Raw genomic sequence first — 24,819 nt, forward strand, 5'->3', positions numbered from 1 at the left:
AGAGATTTCCTTCCAAAAGGGCCCCGCCGCGGGTTGCAACGATCCCAGCTGGGCGGTTGCTCAGATCGGTTTTGAAAAAGTGAAAAAAATAAAAACAATAAAGCCGTCACCCATACATAACATGTATGTACGGATGTTATTTGGACAAAAATAGTAGTAAAACGCTTTTACCTTCTGGAGTAAACATAAGGTGACTAGAGTATGGTTGAAATATACTATGATAATTAAGACGTTATAAACGAGAATAAATGCCTGCATATACACTAAGTATACTCATTGAGTTCTTATTTAGAAAATATAGTGTCCCTTTATTGTGTGTATTCTTGAGGGACTTCTGGTAGTGGGGGTACTTGACTATTTTTGTCTTTACCGTAACTAATCTTTACAATCAGATGACCATCACCTAATTTTACAGATATTTGGCCGTCTTGTTGAATTTGTGGGTCGCCCAAGTTAATTTGAGCAATGCCGAGATCTTTATCTCTCGATAATCTTTGGTGGGAAATCGCACCTAGTACCAAGTTGGCTTCAGGGGAGGCCTTGAATGAGCATTCCTCGTCAAATAGAGCAATTCCATCATCGTTGGTTTTTTGGCTCTTGGTCTTGTAAATGTGTTTTAACCTACCACCTTGAGTTAAGGAAATCTTAATTTGAACGTGTTTGGCGATGTTTTCGGCTGCAAGTACGGTAATAAAACCGTTGTAAGTACCGTGAGGAGCCAAGGTACGAGCGAAACTGCTTGCACGAGAACCTGCTCTTGATCCGTTGGTAGGAGCTTCTTTTTTATTGCTCAAGCTTGAATTGTTGTCAGCTTGTTTCACTGCGGGGGAGCCGCTTTGGACGGGTGCGTAACTCGTATTAGGAACTGATGGGTCATAGTCTACTGATGCCCTTGGTGTGCCATTGTTACTATCGAAGTTACTTGGAGATCTCCTATCGAACGATTTTTTTTCAGAAGATTTTTTTGCGCCGTTAGATTCATTGCCATTGCCGCTCTTACTCCTCCTCATTGGATTGCTTCCTAAAGATTTTAGAAGACGCCCACCCTTTTGTAAACCACCTGCTGCAACTCCTGTGGCGGCACCCAAACCTGTACCAGCTATGCCGACAGTAGCATGGGCTGCACCACTGGCCATCTTCATTGGCTTATCGGCAATACCGCCTTTCACGACGTCGAAGCTTGGCTTGATATATTCTGGGCTGAATGAACCTTGTAGTTTTATACTACCTTGAGTGTTTAGGTTAAGGTTCCAGTTATAAGATTTGCCCAATTCTAGATTAGAAGTATCCAATGTGGCTTGGCCTAAGTCGTCATTGTCACCTGCACGGTCCCAGTCAAGAACGTTCAAAACTACCTGGTTCTTACTTCTTGAAAGAATCGGAACTTTGGCATCTTCATTCCAAACCGGATCTAGTGTTTTCTTTTTGATATTTGATTTGAAGACCCTCTTATCATTGACATAAATGGTAACGAATGGATCGGAATAACCGTTTCTGTCGGCAGATTTCAAACCGTGACCAGAAATGAGCTTTAAATTCAAGTAACCGGTATCTTCAACACTTTCTGAGCTAGGCAAGCTTACGGTAGAAGGCGTATACAAAAATCTGACCTTCGCTTTTGATCCATTAAAGTTCAACCATGTAGGCTCTTCGTAAGCTTGTTTCAATAACTTTAAAGTGCTGTAAGAAGTTTCGGATATGACATCGTCAGAATCCTTAGCAACATGTTTTTTTGATATTCTCAAGTATAGTTTACTGAACTTTAAGTCCCTGATGAAGATATTTGCCACCTCCGAGTTCAATTTTCCATGAGATGGTTTCATGCAAGTGAAGACAGGATATGAAATATCATCAGCCAGAACCGCCAGGTAAGCAGAAGTTGGGTTCAATGTACCTTCTAATATTTGCATAGATAATATACCAGATTTGTGTTTAATCAACTCACCCAGAGACAGTTTAGCCTTCTTATTGATCTTCTTTTCATCGTCTTCAAATGGGCTTTCAATTTCGACTACTTCCCATTCCTTTGGACTTTCTTCCATTTTCTGCTTATTCTCGTTTTGGGTGGCTTCAAATTTTTTCTTCTTTTCTTCTAGTTCCTTTTCTAATTTATCAACATTCGCCAATTCCTCAGGGGTATAAACTGGAGTAATTGGGATAAATGATGTAGAGAGATTGACAACACTTTCAGTGATATTGTGTTTGTGGTCTTTTAACTTTAGCCTAGATACTCCGTCTTTATTGTTAATTGAAACATATTTCTCCGATTTAGGATCTTTCTTGAAAACATCTGATAACGGGATTTGTACCGAGCCAATAAAACGATCTTTACCAATCTTTTGGTAGTCATAAAATTCGACACTTAAAGTTTGATTTGGGGAAAGTACAGGAACATATGTGCTATTATCGAAAATAGGATGATCGGTATCGGAGTGATATATGGATTTGTATAAAACACGTCTGTTCAAAGAGACAGTGTAATAGGGATCAATGTCGCCAACACCAGATAAGTCACCTTTAATAGCAGCATCTTTAATGTCCAATTTAATACAGCCGATGRGTTCGCTAACAGAGTTTGCGGCGGCAAAGGCACCTGTCATTTCAATAGATTTCCAAGAAACATCCAAATATATGTCACCTTGTGGGGAACCCTTGACAAATTCTTGAGCGGTGTCTAATGTATTCATTATGTCATCCAAGGAAGACGAGTATTCACAAATTTGTACTTTACCATTCATTCTTTCATCAAAAATCTTCAAAACAAATTTAGAGCTAGATTTTGATGGAACCAAAACCTCGATGGTTTCGCCCCAAGATGGTTCATTGATACGTCTTAGTGTTCTATAGTTCTTGACTTTTTGTCCATCAATAAACAATTCAGCACATGGACTCAAACTACCGGTCATAGAGCCAGCTGTATCCAAATATTTAACCTTTTGTAAAGTAATCTTCGCAATACCAACATCGGTTTGGGAATTTTCGTCATCATCATCGTCTTCATCCCCAATGATATTTTTGTTTTCATCCTCTCCTTCACCCTTGGCCTTAGCCTTGGCACGTTCGGCAGCTTTTTCTTCTGATTTATCTTCCCTAACAGGAAACCAGTGTAACGAATAATGCAAAACACCTTTTGACTTTGTTCCAGCTCTCAAGTCGGCAGTTTGGTTGTCTAAAACAGGGTTTTGTAGCAAATCTGCCAAATTGACTTGAAGGTCGCCAATGACAGTGTCCTTTCTGACGTCATTGAAATCAAAACATTTCAAGGTCATCTTTTGTTCCAAGGAGTTTAATAACAAATATTTGGTTTCATTCCAACGTGGATTTTTAACATCTGATTTGATGGAAGTACGTACTTCTTCATCGGTACCAGGTACGGCATCTTCGGTAGTCATGACAACATAAGGGTCAACGGTATTAGTAATAAAGTCAGAACCCTTCAAAGAGTCGGCAGAGGCAATGGTTACGGCAAGGACACCAATAGCATCCTTGGATTGAGCAGCCATAATATCTTCAACGTTAACATCCAAATGGTTCGGTGGGAATAACATAGGCCCAATATTGGAGTTGATGATATTTTTAACAAAACTCTTCAAACCGGGCAAAAATGACATGACGTCAAGGCCTAAAGTGTCACCACCAATTGGCTTCAAAGCGAAATCGATTAGTGGAGGTTCCAAGAGCTGCAGGGATACTATTTTAATGTTAGGGAAAACTTTGCCAAATTCAACTTTGATACGCATTTTACCAGCAACATTGATGTCTTCTACCAGAATAGGCATTGTTTTGGAAACGAAACTTTTCCCTAAAGTAACACCAAGAGCAATTTTTGGATTAATCTTCTCCCTAGCTTCAGTAGCTGTCATATCCGAGACATCGCTTGGGGTGAACGCAAACGACCAATCCATTTCAACAGTGTTTTTACCGGTCTTTGTGTACGATTTAATACCTTTAATTGAAGGTGCCTTGGAACCCAGGGTGAATTCATCGATGGCCAATGCATCGATACCATAACCAGGCGCAACACCTGCCAGTTGAGGATTGACGTTATCTTTTACTTGTTGAGATAAAACTGGCATGTAAATGACCCAGAACTTCGACAAAAATGAATTTAACCACGTAGTAGATTCCACACGGTCCGACAAAGTTTCTTCGACATTGACTCTTTTCAAATCATCCMTAATGTTTCTATTGAATCTTGTATATTCTGCGTTGTAAACAGTAGCAGTGCCTAAAAAGATGAATATTAAAGACCACCACGAAAACCCAATGTAAGCAAATAACCATGAAAAGAAACAGGTACCAACAACCGTAGCTATATTACAGTACCAATCGTTATAAAAATTTTCCAAAATGTAAGCTTTAGTGATTTTGGACATCTTTGTATTTGGCGATCCCTTTCCTGAAGCATGAAACTCACCGACGTTTTGCCACGGATACAACCTATCGGTAGAATCAGGGTCGAATTTCTCTTTAATTTCTTTTTCATCAATTTTCCCTAAATCATCCAAAACACCAGGCTTGGTGATGGAAGTGTCAAACTTGTTTGGCTTTCTAGAAGGGGCCGATCTAAATTCCTTAGGGCGTAACTCCTCCAATGGCACGGTACCTATACTGCCCTGAGGGTTAGGGCCAGGCAATTGACTTGTGTTTTGAGCGCTGGAAGCAACAAATATGTCCTTTGGCGACTGTTTCTTACTCTCCAGATTGGAACTGACATCTCCTTGGTCCTTGGACGAGGCGGAGGTAGGACCTGAAGTCTTTGCATCATTGCCATCGTTATTAATAAGCTGATGATATTGGTGATGACCAGATGAAGCGTGTTCAGAACCTGTTTCTTTTTGGTTGATAACCTTCTTAGGCAAATTGCCTCCTACTTTCTTTTCCTCATTTTCACGGAAGAGTGTACTATCAGGTGCAACATGTACTTGAGCTTTGATCCCAGTCATTTTTGTTGACTTTAATGCGTAGCTTTTTTCTGTTCCTCTCTTACAATCACGTATGCTGATAAACAAAGCTAGCTAAGAATGTTCCTTTTGTCGTGAAAGAGAAAACCGGTTTACCGATTTGATTACACTACTCAATTAAAGCAAAATGGCCTAGCAAACTAAAATGAATTAGACCTAAAAGGGGGAAGTGTAATTTTAAAGGATGTAAGGTACAGTTATCCCTAATTTACTATCCAATTCCAGTGTACTGCAAAGGTATAATTTTCAGTGTTGTTGTTTTCCCCCCTTCTCGCGCTGGCGAACAAGTGAAAAAAAAAATGGAAATTTCGGCCGATCATTATTTTATGAAATATGTACTGTACTACAGAATGTTAGGAGTATACGTATTTAGAGGCCAATTCTGCTCTCTTATCGATGGCTTGGGCGAGCTGCTCGGTGGTAAACAGACTTGTTTCGTTAATCCTGTTTAAGAAAAGGTGGTGATAGTTTCTGTTTAGGTCAGAGAGGCGGAATGAACAGTACACTAGTTGCAGACAAACTGAGTCGCTTAGTTTGGCGTCGCTTGATCCGCGAGTGAGATCGTTTAATATGTATGTAACACACTTATCGACGAACTGCAGCATAAGCGCGTTCGTTGGTATTTTGCTTTCCTTTCTAAATGATGGGGTATTCGCGCTGGACTCATCTGGAGCCGCCATAGCCCCGCTCTTTCCTTCCTCTTCTGTCTCCCTCTCCCTCTCCTCCTCTTGTTCTTGTACTTTAACCTCCTCACGTTGCCCTTCTGCCTTTTCTACAACTTTGACTTCAACTTCCTCCTCTTCCTTTTCTTCCTTTTCTTCCTTTTCTTCCTTCTCATCCTTCTCTTCCTTCTCTTCCTTCTCTTCCTTCTCTTCCTTCTCTTCCTTCTCTTCCTTCTCTTCCTCTTCCTTCTCTTCCTTCTCTTCCTTCTCTTCCTTCTCTTCCTTCTCTTCCTTTTTACTTCCGTATGGTTGTAATGCAGAAGTTCCGAGTTCTATTGGGAACGGAATTTCCAAATCACTTGTATCATACATAAAGGTTTTGATGAAAACATTCAACGACATATATACGTGTTCCCTGAGAACCTCGATTTTTCTCTTGATCATCATTTCAATTAATGATTCATTGGAAGACTCGATGTCCAAGGAGTATGATGCTATCTCATCGGTAATGAATTTGTATCTCATGGCTAAGAAGATACTTAGTAGTGCTTTATTGGTCTCGCCATCGAATGGAGGAATGGAATTCAGATACTTTAATATCTTTTTTAATGAATTGACTGATACATTAGTGGACAGTAATTTGACTAGGCCAGTTAACATGGTAGTACTTATTTCATTTAAAACATTTTCACATATTTCATCTACAATGGTTGAACCGGGGAACCTTGACCTCAATGATATAGTGTGAGTGTATAGCATGACAGCTTCTTGATAGTGTCCCGTTCTAATACACGTACGCGCCAAAAATGGCAGTTCCATCAAGTCTGTGATACTATCCAAGTTTTCAAGTACAATGACCAATGTATCAGATCGAATCTCGTCCTTGTCATCTCCTTTAGTCGAAAGTCTGTTTCTTAGCCTGTTCAATGCTTTATGAAATTCATCTTCTTTCTTCTTTCTTGCCGGATTGTCACCATCATTATTCGTATCATTATGTTCGTTGTTGTGCTCTAAAAAGTCGTCAAGGGAAACCACTTCATTAGTTTGTTGATCTTTATTCGTGGTATCATCCTCTGTGTTTTTACTGATACTTGTATCCAGCTCCCACAATTCTTCCAAAGACTTGGACATCTCATCCAATTGAACTCTATCATCATTTCCGAGAATATCCTTGATGACTTGAGACTTATTTTCCAGCAAGGATTTCCTTATCTTTCTGTCAAGCGCAGATAATTCTGCATCGATTTCTGCTATGTCTTCTGTAATGCTACCAGGAGCTGCCCTAGATGAAAAATAAGTTTCATAATCCTTTGTATCAGATTGTAGGATGCCCTGCAAAAAATCGAGACCAGATTCTTTTTCTTCCTTTGATAACTTATCAGAAATGAGGTTATTTAGTACTAATTCCATCTTATTCAAAGGCTATCTATTATTCTGACCCAGGTGTTGTACTTTTGTTTATCTATATATTCTTTATTTGATTTCTTATTTTGTTTATTTTTTTCAGTGTTATGGAGCTATTTGTTTTGACCATTTAAGTATCTGTTGAACGGTTAGGCCTAATGATTGGAAATAAAACATCCTCTGCAAGAATATTGTATACTTAAGGAAACACTTATACGTTCAGTGGGCTTTTAGCTGAGTTTGTCTACAAGAAGCAAAAAAATGAAGAAATAAAGCACTCACGATGGGGGTCGAACCCATAATCTTCTGATTAGAAGTCAGACGCGTTGCCATTACGCCACGCGAGCTTAATTTCTTGAAATTTTTTTAAGAATGAATTGAGTATACCCACACTTCTCAAGCACTCATGAAGATCTCAAGAAAGACCCTGTTAAGCTAGTTGTAAACTTGAACCACTTATCTTATATTTTCTATAACCAAGGGATGGAAGCGCAGAATTTCCGGATCTAAACACTTTTTCGTGTGCTTTTATATTTAGGCAAGGTTCATGTTCTACGATATAATCGCTACTAATCTCTGTATAGTGTATATTGATTCATTTCAAGCACATTGATAGATTTGTACTTCGGCTATAATTGTTATATCCGTTACTATTTAACATGTGTCCCGCCTCCTAGACCAATTGACACCATAACTAAAATGGATGCAGTCACTACATGTTGCCTCGATTTGAAGGGTACGGTTCCATGTAATAGCAAGTATCATGGCTGCTCGTGTAATGATGAAGGCCATTTTTTTCCAAAAGAATAGGGATAGTTTGGACCATGAGACCTTTACCAAGAAGAGAAACAAGTGCACCAGACATAATTCCAATTATGAAAGCCGAAAACACTCAAATATTGACTGAAAACGCTGACATATTAACTGAAGAAACTGTGGCTGCTCATCATGGCGACCAATTGTCTACTTTAACCGCGAGAAGAGAAGATAGAAAGTAAATGAAAGACCAAAATAGACCAAAATACTGTGTAGATTGGTACAAGCCTGGAGTTGATCATGTTTTTTTTTGCTTTATTAATTTCCTTATTCATTGCTATTTGGTGGAGGTTGATAATTAATGGCACCGGGAAGGGTGGAAGCACTGGAACTTTTTGCTATAATATTTTTAATGAGTTTGACATAGACGGAAGCAGCTTCATTCACGGTATCTACAAATGTGTTAGGAAAGGCTATGTCTGTGATTCAAGCGATGCCTACGATCTTTCAGAGAGCGTAGTTGATATGGTAAGACGAGATTTCATGGAATCTCAAACTGGTGGCTCTATGACTGTACTTAAATCAGAAAATGCGATAGCTCATGCTTAAGTGATTGTGGTACCATATATACAAGAAATCGGCTTGAATAGCATAATGTGCGAGGCAGTTGAGGGCTGGCTCGCTCCTAATTTCGTAACGACCTTCTTCCAAAAAGACATTTAATATAATACACCGCATATACATATTAGTATTCAATATTTTAATGTGTCCTATYAAACACAAATTGGTGAACAGAATACGCATGTACTCATGAAATAATAAAGTAAAAGAACTTCTTCAGCGGTCCCGGCTCCGTGTGGTATACTTGATTTAATCTACCTGGAGTGGTATTGACTTAAACTTGTACTAGTAATAGTAAAATTAGGGACTTCATTAGCAGCAGCTACTACAAGTCTATATCAATGATGAAACTCAGGAGCAGTTTGATGATATAGTACAATGCGATTAGTTTACATGAAGTTTTATTGATGTAACGCTATTGCCCGTAATCATTGGTGGGTGACGTTGCGAGAGACATGGCGTTTTGTGTTTTAGTTTCAAGCCACGCAGTTGCCCCCTCTGTAGCCATTTGAACGTTTCTACTTGTCATATGTTAGTGCCCGTTGAATTGTTGGTTCCCGCTCTACTAAAATTGCAAGTTAGAGAGTCTTCTCAACATACATAGGTACATCGGCTTAAGCAGGCGTAAACTAAAAGGAACCCTTCGTGCCAAGGGCGCTTCCAATGAAGTGTGAATCTGGCCCGGAAGACGTAGTTGCCGGTTTAGCCATCTAAGGAGAAAGGTTAACTACTCCCAACTGCGTCATTTTGAGGGAGAGGCCACTTCGCGAGCTGTTCGACTTAGCTGATGAATAATATATAAGGAGAAAATCATTTCGATCTCGCTACAACATTTGGATACGCAGGTTTGTCACGCAGGTGATTTAAGACAACCATACATCATTAAAGTAGGCCGTTAAAATGTCAGCCAAATCGTTCGAGGTTTCAGACCCAGTCAATTCCAGTCTTAAGGGGTTTGCCCTCGCTAATCCTTCTATAACCCTAGTGCCTGAAGAGAAAATCCTTTTCAGGAAGACTCAATCAGAGAACATTGCCTTGATCTCCGGTGGTGGTAGTGGTCATGAACCTACACATGCTGGGTTTATTGGTAAGGGTATGTTGAGTGGTGCCGTTGTCGGTGAAATATTTGCGTCCCCTTCTACAAAGCAGATTCTAAACGCAATTCGATTGGTAAATGAGAACGCTTCTGGTGTTTTGTTGATTGTTAAGAACTACACTGGTGACGTTTTGCATTTTGGTCTATCTGCTGAAAGGGCCAGAGCCTTAGGTATCAACTGTCGTGTCGCTGTCATCGGCGATGATGTTGCAGTTGGCAGAGCTAAAGGTGGTATGGTTGGAAGAAGAGCATTGGCGGGTACCGTTTTAGTTCATAAAATTGTGGGTGCCTTTGCCGAAACGTACTCTAGTAAATATGGGTTGGATGGTACTGCTAAAGTGGCCAAGATTATCAATGATAACCTGGTGACCATCGGTTCCTCCTTGGACCATTGTAAAGTTCCTGGCAGAAAATTCGAAAGCGAATTAAACGACAAACAAATGGAACTAGGTATGGGTATTCATAATGAACCTGGTGTAAAAGTCCTGGATCCAATTCCTTCTACTGAAGACTTGATTTCCAAATACATGCTACCAAAGTTATTGGATCCAAACGACGAGGATAGAGCCTTCGTGGATTTCGACAAAGATGATGAAGTTGTCTTATTGATCAACAACTTGGGTGGTATTTCTAATTTCATCATCACTTCTATTGCCTCCAAGACTACCGACTTTTTAAAGGAAGCCTATAACATAACACCAGTTCAAACGATTGCTGGTACTGTAATGACATCCTTTAACGGTAACGGCTTCAGTATAACATTATTGAATGCAACTAAGGCAACAAAAGCATTACAATCGGAATTTCAAGAAGTCAAGTCAGTATTGGATTTGTTGAACGCCTATACAGACGCACCAGGCTGGCCAATTTCTGATTTCGAAAATACTCCTGCACCATCTGTCAACGAGGATCTGTTACATAACGAAGTTACAGCAAAGGCGGTTGGTACCTACGACTTTGACACCTTTGCCAAGTGGATGAAGAGTGGTGCTAAACAAGTTATCGAGAGCGAACCACACATCACGGAATTAGACAACCAAGTTGGTGATGGTGACTGTGGTTACACCTTAGTGGCTGGTGTTAAAGGCATCACTGACAACCTAGACAAGTTATCAAAGGATGCGTTATCTCAAGCCGTTGCCCAAATATCAGACTTCATTGAAGGCTCAATGGGTGGTACTTCCGGTGGCCTTTACTCTATCCTGTTGTCTGGTTTTTCGCACGGGTTGATCCAAGTCTGCAAGTCAAAGGACGAACCTGTCACTAAGGATATCGTGGCCAAATCGCTTGAGATTGCACTTGACACTCTATATAAATATACAAAGGCAAGAAAGGGCTCATCCACCATGATTGATGCTTTGGAACCGTTCATCAAGGAATTCACTGCATCCAAGGATTTCGGCAAGGCCGTTCAAGCCGCCGAAGAAGGCGCTAAGTCTACTGCAACATTCGAAGCCAAATTCGGTAGAGCCTCGTATGTCGGCGACTCCTCTAAAGTGGAAGATCCTGGCGCAGTTGGTTTATGTGAGTTCTTAAAGGGGGTTCAGAGTGCCTTCTAAGCAAATACCTTGCGAATACGTACCAAGACAATTATGACATATATACACTAAAAATATCTTTTTTTTCTTTTTTTTCTGTTCTGCCTTTGTCTTTTCTACTAACGGTATTATCATCACGCAAAACGGCATCATCACCCGACTCAACGCGAAATATGGCAATAAAATATTGAAATGTTAACGTGAAAGGCAGATTTAGTAGCGAAATGGTATAGTTATGAATCGTTTGGAAAAGATATTTTTAAGAAGTGTAGCGCGACCTATCGAGTTGAAAAAGAATCATGAGTACCGATTTTGATAGAATTTATTTGAACCAGTCCAAATTCAGTGGTAGATTCCGTATTGCTGACTCTGGGTTAGGATGGAAAGTTAGCACTAGCGGAGGTTCCGCAGCCAACCAAGCAAGAAAACCATTCCTATTACCAGCCACAGAATTGTCTACCATCCAATGGAGCAGGGGCTGTAGAGGCTACGAACTGAAGATAAGTACGAAAAATCAAGGTGTTATTCAACTAGATGGGTTCTCTCAGGATGATTATAACCTGATCAAGAACGACTTTCACCGTCGTTTCAATATTCAAGTCGAGCAAAGGGAACATTCATTGCGTGGTTGGAATTGGGGTAAGACTGATTTGGCTAGAAATGAAATGGTCTTTGCCTTAAATGGGAAACCAACTTTTGAAATTCCTTACGCCAGAATAAATAATACAAACTTGACTTCTAAGAACGAAGTGGGGATAGAGTTCAATATCCAGGATGAAGAGTATCAACCGGCTGGTGATGAACTGGTGGAGATGAGATTCTACGTTCCAGGTGTAATTCAAACAAACGTAGACGAAAATATGACCAAAAAGGAAGATCCAAGCGATGGAGTCATGCCCAAGAAAGAGGATGGTGACGAAGGAGAAGACGCGGAAAAAGCAGTGGAGGAGAAAAGCATGGCTGAAGCGTTTTACGAAGAGTTAAAGGAGAAGGCCGATATTGGCGAAGTCGCTGGTGACGCAATTGTCTCATTCCAAGATGTCTTTTTCACCACTCCAAGAGGCCGTTACGATATTGATATCTACAAACACTCTATCAGGCTTAGAGGTAAAACTTATGAATATAAGTTACAGCATCGTCAAATCCAAAGAATCGTTTCATTACCAAAAGCAGACGACATTCATCACTTGCTAGTCTTGGCCATTGAACCGCCTTTACGTCAAGGTCAAACCACTTACCCCTTTCTTGTTTTACAATTTCAAAAGGACGAGGAAACTGAAGTTCAATTAAATTTGGAAGATGAAGATTATGAAGAAAACTACAAAGATAAATTAAAGAAGCAGTATGATGCCAAAACTCATATAGTAATAAGTCATGTACTTAAGGGTTTGACTGATCGTAGGGTTATCGTTCCTGGAGAGTACAAATCTAAGTATGACCAGTGTGCTGTTTCATGTTCCTTTAAGGCGAACGAAGGTTATTTATACCCATTGGATAACGCGTTCTTCTTCCTAACCAAACCAACATTGTACATACCATTCAGTGATGTAAGTATGGTTAATATCTCAAGAGCAGGACAAACCTCTACATCGTCAAGGACATTTGATTTGGAAGTAGTATTGCGCTCGAACAGGGGTTCCACAACTTTTGCCAACATTAGCAAGGAAGAGCAACAATTATTGGAGCATTTTCTAAAGTCTAAGAATTTGAGAGTGAAGAATGAAGACAGAGACGTGCAAGAAAGACTACAAACCGCCTTGGGTTCAGACAGTGACGAGGAAGATATTAATATGGGATCCGCTGGTGAAGACGACGAATCTGTAGATGAAGATTTCCAAGCCAGCTCCGATAATGACGGTGAAGAAGTTGCGGAAGAGTTCGATTCAGATGCAGCATTAAGTGATGCAGAAGAAGGTAGTGACAATGATGAAGAAAGACCTTCCAAAAAGCCTAAAGTAGAGTAGATAGTAATTCCAGTGTGTGTAATTAAAGTATATTAGTTTTGTATAAAGAAAAACAAATATATGAAGAAACATTAACATAATGTTGTAGACAAGAAAACGCAAGAATATAAATACATCTAAAGTATTATAAATTAAACCTTGGCATTTCTTGTTTTATCAATTATTTATATTTTGTTGATCTGGTTTATTTTGTTTGAATTCTGAGAACACTCGCCTTCTGTAGAACTAATGAAAAAATGACAAACAGTCAGTATAAGGGACCGTAAAAACAAATACATTAACATTTACCGTTATGACTTCTGGTGAAAGTAAATATAGTGTGAGTTACAGTAAAAATTAATAAGTAGAGGGAAGCTAATGAATGGAGTGGAGAAAGAATGGCTGTGACTCAGTTTGAAGAAGATTTGGGATTATTAAAAGATATGTACCCGGAGCTGGATATGAAGTTGGAGAGAGGGAATAACAGTACTGAATTTCCGCACCTAATGAGTGGTGAGTTGCCGTTCAAGATATCCCTATTAAACGATATAAGTATTAAGTTCGGCGAGCAAGATTTGCTACTATCAAATTTGTCTAATGAATGTCTAGAGTTTACAATATATTACCGTCGATATCCAGACATTCGACAGTGTGTTATTATGGACGTCAAATCATTGTGGATGTCAGTGGACGAAAAGAAGATGCTGATCGATAAAGTGTTAGAACTTGTAGAAGAGACTGTAGACACGAAAGCGGAGTTTGAGGATTCGTTTACATCAATTCTAATTCTGATCTTCGGATTCTTTATAGATGACACAGCTAGAATACTGTTTCCTGGTAATGTAAAAAAATGTGTGACCCAGGAACAGTATGAAATATTCAAGGAGATAAGTGAAAAAGCTACCCTTGAAAAAATAAGTAGGTCTAACTACCACTGCTGCATTTGTATGGAGATGGAAAAGGGTATCAGAATGATAAAATTACCATGCCAGAATAAAGATGCAGATCACTTTCTTTGCAGGAAATGTGCTAAATCTTATTTTACTGCAATGATTGAAGAAGGCCGAATATTAAGCGTGAGATGTCCAGAATGTGAATATACGGAACTAAAATTGGATAATTTTAAAAACTATGCAAAGATGATAAAAATTCTATTTACGCCTTTGATTCCAGCTTCCTTTTTAAGAAAGCTCATTGACACAGAACTATGTGAAAGATATGAGAGACTTTTTCATAACCAGGCAGCTACAAAACTTTCAAAGCATTGTCCGTACGCTTGCGTTACATGCCGAAGGTGTGACCAATGGTGCATAAAGGAGGACCTTGACGATACTATGGTTCAGTGTCAAAAATGCCATTTTGTATTTTGTTTTGATTGTTTGCATGCCTGGCATGGTTATAACAATAAATGCGGTAAGAAAGTTACAATCTCAAGATGCATTATCGAAGAGTATATAAACGATACTGATACTTCGATCGAAAGAAAACGTGAACTGGAAGTTAAATATGGAAGGAGAGTGTTAGAATTGGAAGCCAATGACTATATTGCTGACGAGATGTTGAATTTGGCCATTGAAGAGGAAGGCTCGAACTTACAAAGGTGCCCTAAATGTAGAGTGGTTGTGGAGAGGAGTGAAGGCTGCAATAAAATGAAATGCGGAGTGTGTGGAACATTATTCTGTTTTATTTGCGGAGACTTGCTTTATCCCGATGACCCCTACGAACATTTCAGAGAAAGATTTTCAGGTTGTTACGGACGATTATTTGAGGGTATGCCCGGTGCAGAAACTTGAAGATTCTTGTTTCACCTTCACTTCTAAGTATCCAGTTCATATATACTTTGTCATAAAAACTAAATAGACGTAAATGGGAACATTATTGTACAAACATCGAATTTTTCCTCTTTATAGAGCTACCTATCTAAAATACCCTTAGATTTAGCATCTGGTTGATAGCGCAATGACCATTTGGGTCCCATAACGGTGATTAGAGCCATGTCCAGAAACGTGAAAATCCATGAGGCACAGTAGACCAAAAACGAACATATCGCCACTAATCTGACTAAAAACTGTACGAAGCTTAAACGAACATCGGAAACAACAATGGACAATGGCTCAAAATTGTACTTGAAAAAAATGCCCAGCACCCTTTTAGTATTACCATCTTTACTCGAGTAACGGTAATCGTTAACGGAATATTGGTTTGTATCTACCTCTGCCCCTAATTTTTGGAAAAGTGTTGGAACAACGGATGTGTAATAGACATAAGCAGTTAAGGGTTCATCCTTGTTGAACTGGGCAGTGTTGTCCAATGGATTATCGATATATGGGTAGAAGTCACCATACGACAACTCGTTGATGACGTGAGCAAAGTTCAAATCTTCCAGTGGCGCTTTACGTGAATCCAAATAACCTAAACCCTTTGCTGTAATCTGAAGTTCGCCACTAACCCTATTCACTGGGACGGATCCGAATATGTGACAGCCATTGAATTCTGGAAGATGTGCATTCATAGGATCATTTTCATCAAAGAATGCTCTGGTATCTAGTTTTTCTCTGAATTCTGCTGGGATAGCTTCACCCAGAATTTCATCCAATTCGGGTGTAATGATTTCATTAAAATCATTAACTTTCGTGTCATAAGGAATGAAAAAGGGCATGTCTTCCAACTGCAGCTCCTCCGATACAAGCTTTCTATCCATTGTTTGGTCTCTGACGTTGATGTGCAACCATTCACATTTAGTATTAACGTATAGATCAATGTTAATTTGGACGGTATCTCTAACTTGGTTGTCCACCGTGTATTGATAGTCGATATACCCACCGAAGTATTCACCAAACTCTGTCCATGCTATAAATAGTAGAAAAAGATACGTCAGCAAAGAGGTTAGACCACCTTTGGTCGACTTCTTCTTGTACTGTTCCTCAGTTTTGGCTGTAAGGTTGGATTTCCATAACTGTTAGTGAAAAAGAAAAACAAATAGAAAAGAAAGAAAGTGAAGCAACCTACTTCAAAAAAACTATAAAACATACGAAACGCATCAAATGTCTTTAACCCTGCCATCGTGTGCTCTTGGCGTTCCTACCTCTGCTTGCTGACAAGACTACGTTGAATGAACATCTCTTTTGCTAAATATCATTAAGTAGTGATTGTCATCTTCTCGAAGACTCGGCCGAGTGAAAAATAATGGTTATGCGTAAAATGTTCAATACTAAAAAAGTGTGTATATTCCTATACATTTTATAGATTTATTGTAGTAAGAAGGGTCTCTGGTAAAGTCATTTCTCCATGGAATCGGGAGAAGTGGGGATAGACTCGTCCTCTGTGCACTTATCAGACTTCTTGGACTTGGCCTTGTAATGGTTTGCCGCAAGAAATGCAAGTAGCAGTAGTACCCATTGAATAGCGTATCTGGCAAGCCCCACGATGAACCCGCTTCCCACGTTAACTTGCAGCAATTCCCAACCTGTAGTATGCGGGAGAGAACGGTCCGGTTCTACCACGGATACGTCATCGGGTTCCAAAGTTTTCAGTGCAATCAAATATATGACGTTACATAATAACGTCAGGGTAGAGAGAGTTACTAATATTGAGCTTGAAAACTTCAAAAGGATAGGAAACAAGCGATGGCGCTTTCCAACGCTGAGAGCACCTCCAAAGGCCGACACGACGCAGATACTGAGGAATCCGACTATAATCTCTAAGACGGCAAGGTAGAACACCATGCCGTTAAACACCATTAATATATATGCCAGATTAACCCCCTTCAAGTAATTTTTTGTTGGCGATTGATCCTTTGCATTAGGATCAGGTGAGCCAATCAAGGCCTTTGACAGAGCGTTCCCGCTATGTTTGTCATGTTTCAGGAAATCTCGAATAGATGTCAGTGCCAACCGGTACGTTAACACCAGAGAGTCACCAAACTTCTTTGTTTCATTCGATCGTGTTGTAGAAATATTACCCAATTGGATTCCAACATCCCGGACCAGTACTTCAAGTACGTCCATCCCGTAATTCTCATTTGAAGTACAGTAGATTTTACTTCTATTACTCCGCTTACAAAACCCAAAATAATTAAGCTCAAAGACTTTATCAGGTTGAAACGTGTCTACTAAATTTTCATCCTCATATACGCTTGGATCGGTTAACTCATTTGACCAACCCATGTCAATCGTTAGGTATGAAATCAATCTTAAAAACTCTCTTACACTTGCAATAAACTCATTAGCCGTGTTTGATCCCCCAATGACAGTTATAGTAAACTGTGGGGCACATAGTCGAAGCCCTTTACTTGTTGTACATGTCGTAGTTGGCAAATAGAGTAAAAATTGGGATAAGCTTAAAACCAAAAGGACCGCCCATACAATCAATCGTTTGGGGAAAAACATACTCGTCTCTTATTGTTGGAAAGTAATATATAGATATAGCACGTTGTGTTTTTATCACCCTGAGTCTTGACTAAAGGCAATGTTAAAGTCGCATATTTTGAAACACACTATCGGATACACTAGTTTATCGTTACTCATAGAGGATGACACAAAAACAGGATGTTCCATAATTTACCAAGAAAAATAAAGAAGAAAGGACAAAAAAATGGAGCATTCCTACTTAGGCAATTTTAGTAGCGTAGAGTATACCTCAATTACCACCAAAGGCATTAAATAGGCCTACGGTTTGAAATGCGATATTCGCAACCAAAGGGTTTTAATTACATGCGTACACCTCCTTACTGTTCTTGGGTGCCACGGATAAAAAAAATATTCTACAGCAAAGGATGCCAGAGTCACTCAGAGTAACTTTCAATCCCCAAAAAATGACAGTTCAGAACCTGAAATCCTACCAAAAATTGTGCTTCAGCTATTGCTTTTACACGTATTAAACTTTTTGTATCCTCGGTTTTTTTTACTGACGCTGGCATAGCGAGATCGAAAATATCAAAAACAACAACATTGAAAAGAGATGGAATAGAGCAATTAGAAGAGATATATAGACAGCAAACTTAAGCTTCTGACCTTTCAAGAGCGACCGTACACTGCTTATTTTGGCTTTTTATATTCATTGTTGAACGCATATAAGCATCATTGACATGGCAAAAACACTAAAGGATCTCCAAGGCTGGGAGATCATAACAACTGATGAGCAAGGGAATATAATCGATGGAGGCCAGAAAAGATCCCGCCGAAGGGGTGCTCGAACTGAAAATTTCCTAAAGAGAATTTCTGATGGAACCAAAATTGGCCGTGGTGATAGTGTTGTTATGCATAATGAGGCAGCAGGGACATACTCTGTTTATATGATCCAGGAGTTAAGGCTTAATACATTGAATAACGTAGTCGAATTGTGGGCTCTCACCTATTTGAGATGGTTCGAAGTCAACCCATTAGCTCATTACAGACAATTTAATCCTGTTGTCAACATACTAAATCGTCCCCTGAGCTACTATAACAAGAAGTTTTCTGAAAGTGCAAATAAAAATGAACTATATTTAACTGCGGAATTAGCCGAATTGCAGCTTTCAAATTTTATCAGGGTTGCCCATATCGTAGATGAGACTAAATGGAATGAAATGAAGGATGGTATCGATACAGAAAAAGACTTTATGGTTCGTTATATCTGTGAGCCGACCGGTGATAAGTTTGTAAATATTAATATCGAGGATATTAACGCTTATGTAAATAAGCTGGAACCGAAGGAGGCCCAAGAGTATTTGAAAGACCTGACATTGCCATCGAAAAGAAGAGAAACCAAGACAGGGTCACCAAGAAGAAAGAAAAGCAAAACTTCTCGAGCTGCTCAAAACTCAGATGATCAAACAGGGGAAGCAAATACAAATGATAAAGATAATAGCGATAATGATAAAGAACTTTCTGATAATCAAAGTTCGTCGGATAAAGAGGATAATGTTCAGAGTAATGAAGATATGAGTAGCTATGAGGTATCAGCGGACGAACTTGAAGAAGAGGAAGAGGAAGAGGAGGAAGGGGAGGAAGAAGAGGAGGAGGAAGATGAAGAAGAAGAAGGGAATTCTCGTAGGAAGTCATCAAGGCAAAGTAAGGTAAAGTTAATCGACGATGATGCGGACGTTTTGGCACAACAAGCGCCGAAAAAGAGAGGCCGTAAACCTAAGGATCCCAACAAGCCACGTCAAATGTTACTGATATCTTCGTGCCGTGCGAATAACACTCCAGTGATTAGGAAATTCACAAAAAAAAATGTCGCTAGAGCTAAAAAAAAGTATACCCCCTTTTCGAAAAGATTCAAATCTATTGCAGCGATTCCTGATTTAACCACACTACCGGAATTTTATGAAAGCTCATCAAAATTAACAGCATCGAGCTTTGAAAATAAATTAAAAACTACCCAAAAACATCAAATTGTGGAGACAATTTTTTCCAAAGTCAAGAAACAGTTAAACTCCTCGTATGTCAAAGAAAAAATATTAGAATCGACAAATTTCCAAGATTACTTGCCAGCTAGGGAAAATGAATTTGCCTCCATTTATTTAAGTGCATACAGCGCAATTGAATCCGACTCTGCTACCACTATATATGTAGCTGGTACCCCCGGTGTGGGCAAAACTTTGACCGTAAGGGAGGTTGTGAAAGAGTTGATTTCGTCCTCTGCACAACAAGAATTACCGGACTTTCTTTATGWGGAGATAAATGGATTAAAAATGGTAAAGCCTACAGATTGTTACGAAACTTTATGGAACAAAGTCTCTGGTGAAAGGTTGACATGGGCGGCATCAATGGAATCATTAGAATTTTATTTCAAAAGGGTACCCAAGGATAAGAAAAAAACGATCGTGGTCTTATTGGATGAGCTTGATGCAATGGTGACAAAATCCCAAGATATTATGTATAATTTCTTCAATTGGACTACTTACGAAAACGCTAAGCTTATTGTGGTCGCAGTGGCTAATACAATGGATTTACCTGAACGTCAGCTAGGTAATAAGGTTACATCGAGAATTGGATTCACCAGAATTATGTTCACTGGGTATACTCACGAAGAGTTAAAGAATATTATTGATTTAAGGCTTAAGGGACTAAACGATTCATTTTTTTATGTCGATATAAAGACTGGTAATGCAATATTAATGGATTCAGTCGGCAATGACGCCACAGTAGAACAAACATTACCTGAAAATGTAAAAAAAATTCGTTTAAGAATGAGTCCCGATGCCATTGAAATCGCTTCGAGAAAAGTAGCAAGTGTCAGCGGTGACGCAAGAAGAGCCCTAAAAGTTTGTAAGAGGGCAGCGGAAATCGCAGAAAAACATTACATGGCTAAACATGGTTACGGTTACGATGGTAAAATGGTTGTTGAGGATGAAGATTATAGTCAAATGCATGATGGTGAAGACGAAGATCTTGTCGCAAACGACAAAGCCAACAAAGATGATGACGATGAAGACGACGATGAAGTTCAGACAGTTCACATAACGCACGTCATGAAAGCTTTGAACGAGACATTGAACTCTCATGCGATTACATTTATGACAAGACTCTCATTCACGGCAAAGCTATTTATTTACGCATTACTAAACTTGATGAAAAAAAATGGATCCCAAGAACAAGAGCTGGGTGACATTGTCGATGAGATCAAGCTACTTATTGAAGTTAATGGTAACAACAAGTTTGTTCTGGAAATAACAAAAACGCTGTTCCAACAGGGAAGTGAAAATATATCTGAACAACTGAGAATTATATCATGGGATTTCATTCTCAATCAACTGCTTGACGCAGGCATCTTGTTCAAACAAACCATGCAGAACGATAGAATATGTTGTGTTAAGCTGAACATATCAGTAGAAGAAGCGAAGAGAGCCATGAAGGAAGATGAGACTTTGAGAAGTTTATAGATCCTATTTTTTCTAATTCTTTACCTTGCATATACATACATACCTACATATTAGTGCATTCATTCAAACATAGCAGGTTATGAACGTACATACTTTCTATATTGCCCCTGAGGCCATTGTATCATCCTTTTTTAAATATGCTAATGCGCAACCTCTTTCGCACTGATGTGCGAGTGCGGTTCCCTTCATGAGTTGACACCGGGCGAAGGTGCCTTCGAGGAGGATGAAGAAGAGGAGTTTCTCATGTTATTACTCTTTCTATCCTGGCTACTACTATGATGTCGACGTTGCTGGCTACCTAGGTGCTTATATACTAAAAGCGGATCACCGATTTCGTTAATTTCCGGGATGGTCAACGTCAGATTAAAGATCTTGGCCAATGCAATTTTGAAAATTTTTTGAATGTTTATAGACTTGGCTGTAGAACAAAACACCAGCGGTGCATTCATGACCTGTGCGTATTTCATACTCGTTCTCGAGATTTGTTCTTGATACTCTGGGTCTAAATCTATGAGTAAATCGTACTTCGTGCCCACTAAAATGGGGATTGCCGAGTCATTCAGCCCATACGCCTGTCTATACCACTCCTTTATCGAGCTCAGCGTTTCCGGACGCGTCAAATCAAACAAGAAGATGATCACAGAGGACCCCACCGTCGCAATTGGAAGCATGTTAATGAACTCCCTCTGTCCTCCCAGATCCATTATGGAAAATATAATATCGGTTGAGCGTATGCTAACTTTTCTTTTTAGAAAGTTCACACCTAGCGTCTGCGTGTATTCTTTATCGTATATATTTTGAACATACTTCACCATCAACGACGTCTTCCCGACCTGCGCATCCCCTACTAGTCCCACTTGAACCTCTACCTGATTCCGTACTGCAGGGATAGAACCATTTCCTCCGGTGCTTGGTGTAGACATTATACCCTAATTCGATTCACTCTTCAGCCTTTTCTACAACCAAGTGCCTACTCAACGTCTATTTTTTCTCCAAAAGTTACCACCAAAGTCAATCATCCATAATTTAATCTCCATTTTTTTTCCCTTCTGGGTTCTTTTTAATGTTTACCTTTTGATTTTTCATTTTTATCCCTAATTAAGGACTGCCATTTTTGTAGACCCACACACAACAACATCTGTACATTATTTTCGTTTTTTTTTTGAAATTTTCAAATGAGAATTATGAAAGATTTTTTTGAAAGAAAATGAGAGCAGCAGGTTCCGAGTCTACGATAGAAAATCCGCCAGACGGTTCGGGAAGGGCTAGTCCGGGGTGCTAGGGGGAAGTGGAGTCGAGTCAGCGTAAAGCTGCCCCTACGGAAGGAAATGTCTAGGCCGAACGCCGATCGCCACGCTTGTTGTCACAGTTCCATGATACTGATGGTCTCATTAGCTAGTTCAATGTATAGTTAGTAGTGGTATTTGATATATGTGAGTGTTAGAGCATTTAAACTTAACTAGTTATAATTCGTATTTAAGAAAACCAAGCAAAAAAACCGATCTACACTAATCATGGCTGTTGGTAAGAATAAGAGACTATCCAGAGGTAAGAAGGGTTTGAAGAAGAGGGTCGTAGACCCATTTACCAGAAAGGATTGGTTCGACATCAAAGCCCCATCCACTTTTGAAAACAGAAATGTTGGTAAGACTTTAGTTAACAAGTCCACTGGTTTGAAGAATGCTTCCGATGCCTTGAAGGGTAGAGTTGTCGAAGTTTGTTTGGCTGACTTGCAAGGTTCTGAAGACCACTCTTTCAGAAAGGTCAAGTTGAGAGTTGATGAAGTTCAAGGTAAGAACTTGTTGACCAACTTCCACGGTATGGACTTCACCACCGACAAATTGAGATCCATGGTCAGAAAATGGCAAACTTTGATCGAAGCTAACGTTACTGTTAAGACTTCCGATGATTACGTTTTGAGAATCTTTGCTATTGCCTTCACCAGAAAGCAAGCTAACCAAGTTAAGAGACACTCTTACGCTCAATCTTCTCACATCAGATCTATCAGAAAGGTCATTTCTGAAATCTTGACCAGAGAAGTCCAAAACTCCACTTTGGCCCAATTGACTTCCAAGTTGATTCCAGAAGTTATCAACAAGGAAATCGAAAACGCTACCAAGGACATCTTTCCACTACAAAACATCCATGTTAGAAAGGTCAAGTTATTGAAACAACCAAAGTTCGACGTTGGTGCTTTGATGGCTTTGCATGGTGAAGGTTCCGGTGAAGAAAAGGGTAAGAAGGTTTCTGGTTTCAAGGATGAAGTCTTGGAAACTGTGTAAACAAAATAAATATAAATTATAAGATTTGACATGTACACAATTTATTAATATGTTTCCTCTTTTTATTATTAATATAATTATTAATTATTTCTAAAGTCAAAAAAAGTAACAAAAGAAGGTAAATCCCGCAAAACAGCTTCCTCTTGCTCTAAATATTTTCTACACTGTTCTTATAGCTGGTGATTTCCAACTTTGACTTTGTTCTTTTCTTGGACGTTAGATTCCTCTCTTATATGTCTGTATAAAAATGCGCTTCCTATTTCAGTAAGAAGGTACATGCTAAGTGCTAGTTATATGCTCATTTTGCTTCTTCGACAGACGAAGACGCACTGTAATCACTTCCACTACCGCCACGTTTCTCAGCCAGCTGGTCGTTTCCTGCCTCCACCGCTTCACTGATCGTATCTTGGTCTTCTATAAAGTCTTCGGTACCTCGTGTCGTTTCTTCACCAATGCTCTGACGATCGTTTTCTTCTTGTTGGCTACTTTCCCCACCAACTTCTGTATCTTCTTTTGACTCCTCAACGTCCATTTCCATATCACCTTCACCCTCATCTTCATTTTCTTCATCGTCCTGGTCATCATATTCATGGCCGCTTTCCTCTTTTTCATCCATAGACTGTATTCTGTTCATCTCCGCCATCGATCTTTGCCTTTTGAATCTTTCTTTCCTTTCCTCATCTTCATCGGATTCATAATCGTCATCATTATTTTCTCCTGCTCCCTCGATGGGTAAGCCATCTCTTTTCAAAAGTTCTTCCTTAAAAATTGATGTAATCTTTCCAAATATTTCTGCATCCCTTAGCCACTTCTCCTTATAGGATGACACTTCTTGTTTCACTTTATCTATATCCAACTTCATGGAAGTGTTGATACTTTCTAATTCTTTTGGGCCTTTAGAGAAATCATCATAAACACGATATCTCTCTTCTGTACCGCCCCCTTCTAGTTCCGAATCAACCAGTTTCAAGTAATTCTTTTTTATTAAAAACTTAACCAAATCACCACCAAGCTCTTTCTCCCATTCCGAGCGTGTTACAACGAGACTTGTACGCCCTTCTGATAAACCTTCCACCTCTCTGTTGATTACTTTTACGGAATCGTGAAGACCTTGCAATTTTCCAATACGTAGAAGCAGCCTGCTATGGATACTCTTTAATTCAGGCAATTTGGCTCCTAAGTTTTCCAATTTGGCCAGGGTATCTTGTTGACATGTTTCCCAATTTTCATCTGCTGCTTTCTTTGTATCGATTGAGGATTGCAGGCCCAAAAATCGAAGCTGTGCGCTTTCTTTTAATTTTGAAATATTCTCTTTAGTCAGAGCCTCAGCTTTACTTTCATCATTGGATAATCTACCATTTATAATGCTCTCTGTCAATTTAGTTGCGTTTCCTAGAATATCTAAATATTTGTTAAAGGGAGTGTCTACTTCACTATAATAAACTTTGGTCTTGACTTCGTCGATTTGCTTTTCAGATAGAGGCATAATGGGATCCTATGTTGTTTCTACTTGCAATCTTTTATCTGGTAACACTTGTATCTAGTGCATATTCTGTTTTACTTTTCTTTACCCGAAAAGTTTCATTGGTAAATAATAGCATGAATATTAATGGGAAAAAATAATCAAATATAGAAAACACACTAGTAAAGAAAAAAAGCGCATTAGATAATAGGAATATGCGCTACGCT

The 24,819-nt window shown here is 39.3% G+C and overlaps 11 protein-coding genes and 1 non-coding gene across 12 annotated transcripts; 5 read left to right on the plus strand and 7 right to left on the minus strand.

The window, feature by feature from the left end:
* Positions 1 to 308: 308 nt before the first annotated feature.
* On the minus strand, positions 309 to 4,946 carry TCB3 (Tcb3p; the record flags this gene model as incomplete). Its single annotated transcript, XM_018367065.1, has 1 exon — positions 309 to 4,946. One exon carries the CDS (start codon positions 4,944 to 4,946, stop codon positions 309 to 311), a length of 4,638 nt encoding a protein of 1,545 aa, XP_018219999.1.
* Positions 4,947 to 5,317: 371 nt separating this feature from the next.
* On the minus strand, positions 5,318 to 7,036 carry COG8 (Golgi transport complex subunit COG8; the record flags this gene model as incomplete). The annotated part of the gene is made up of 1 exon (XM_018367066.1): positions 5,318 to 7,036. One exon carries the CDS (start codon positions 7,034 to 7,036, stop codon positions 5,318 to 5,320), a length of 1,719 nt encoding a protein of 572 aa, XP_018220000.1.
* Positions 7,037 to 7,305: 269 nt separating this feature from the next.
* Positions 7,306 to 7,377, minus strand: DI49_4020. Its single transcript has one exon. It is a non-coding gene; the product is annotated as a tRNA-Arg (tRNA).
* Positions 7,378 to 9,307: 1,930 nt separating this feature from the next.
* Positions 9,308 to 11,062, plus strand: DAK1 (dihydroxyacetone kinase; the record flags this gene model as incomplete). Its single annotated transcript, XM_018367067.1, has 1 exon — positions 9,308 to 11,062. The coding sequence occupies one exon, from the start codon at positions 9,308 to 9,310 to the stop codon at positions 11,060 to 11,062; it is 1,755 nt and encodes a 584-aa protein (XP_018220001.1).
* A 278-nt stretch (positions 11,063 to 11,340) lies between these two features.
* On the plus strand, positions 11,341 to 13,005 carry POB3 (FACT complex subunit POB3; the record flags this gene model as incomplete). Its single annotated transcript, XM_018367068.1, has 1 exon — positions 11,341 to 13,005. The coding sequence occupies one exon, from the start codon at positions 11,341 to 11,343 to the stop codon at positions 13,003 to 13,005; it is 1,665 nt and encodes a 554-aa protein (XP_018220002.1).
* Positions 13,006 to 13,382: 377 nt separating this feature from the next.
* ITT1 (RBR-type E3 ubiquitin transferase) lies at positions 13,383 to 14,777 on the plus strand (the record flags this gene model as incomplete). Its single annotated transcript, XM_018367069.1, has 1 exon — positions 13,383 to 14,777. The coding sequence occupies one exon, from the start codon at positions 13,383 to 13,385 to the stop codon at positions 14,775 to 14,777; it is 1,395 nt and encodes a 464-aa protein (XP_018220003.1).
* Positions 14,778 to 14,896: 119 nt separating this feature from the next.
* Positions 14,897 to 15,685, minus strand: ERV41 (Erv41p; the record flags this gene model as incomplete). Its single annotated transcript, XM_018367070.1, has 1 exon — positions 14,897 to 15,685. The coding sequence occupies one exon, from the start codon at positions 15,683 to 15,685 to the stop codon at positions 14,897 to 14,899; it is 789 nt and encodes a 262-aa protein (XP_018220004.1).
* Positions 15,686 to 16,262: 577 nt separating this feature from the next.
* SMA2 (Sma2p) lies at positions 16,263 to 17,372 on the minus strand (the record flags this gene model as incomplete). The annotated part of the gene is made up of 1 exon (XM_018367071.1): positions 16,263 to 17,372. The coding sequence occupies one exon, from the start codon at positions 17,370 to 17,372 to the stop codon at positions 16,263 to 16,265; it is 1,110 nt and encodes a 369-aa protein (XP_018220005.1).
* Positions 17,373 to 18,070: 698 nt separating this feature from the next.
* On the plus strand, positions 18,071 to 20,848 carry ORC1 (origin recognition complex subunit 1; the record flags this gene model as incomplete). The annotated part of the gene is made up of 1 exon (XM_018367072.1): positions 18,071 to 20,848. The coding sequence occupies one exon, from the start codon at positions 18,071 to 18,073 to the stop codon at positions 20,846 to 20,848; it is 2,778 nt and encodes a 925-aa protein (XP_018220006.1).
* Positions 20,849 to 21,033: 185 nt separating this feature from the next.
* Positions 21,034 to 21,771, minus strand: TEM1 (Ras family GTPase TEM1; the record flags this gene model as incomplete). The annotated part of the gene is made up of 1 exon (XM_018367073.1): positions 21,034 to 21,771. The coding sequence occupies one exon, from the start codon at positions 21,769 to 21,771 to the stop codon at positions 21,034 to 21,036; it is 738 nt and encodes a 245-aa protein (XP_018220007.1).
* Positions 21,772 to 22,362: 591 nt separating this feature from the next.
* On the plus strand, positions 22,363 to 23,130 carry RPS1B (40S ribosomal protein eS1; the record flags this gene model as incomplete). Its single annotated transcript, XM_018367074.1, has 1 exon — positions 22,363 to 23,130. The coding sequence occupies one exon, from the start codon at positions 22,363 to 22,365 to the stop codon at positions 23,128 to 23,130; it is 768 nt and encodes a 255-aa protein (XP_018220008.1).
* A 298-nt stretch (positions 23,131 to 23,428) lies between these two features.
* MFT1 (Mft1p) lies at positions 23,429 to 24,616 on the minus strand (the record flags this gene model as incomplete). The annotated part of the gene is made up of 1 exon (XM_018367075.1): positions 23,429 to 24,616. The coding sequence occupies one exon, from the start codon at positions 24,614 to 24,616 to the stop codon at positions 23,429 to 23,431; it is 1,188 nt and encodes a 395-aa protein (XP_018220009.1).
* Positions 24,617 to 24,819: the final 203 nt, after the last annotated feature.

This window comes from Saccharomyces eubayanus, chromosome XIII (assembly GCF_001298625.1).
Source record: "Saccharomyces eubayanus strain FM1318 chromosome XIII, whole genome shotgun sequence".
Classification (NCBI taxonomy): domain Eukaryota; kingdom Fungi; phylum Ascomycota; class Saccharomycetes; order Saccharomycetales; family Saccharomycetaceae; genus Saccharomyces; species Saccharomyces eubayanus.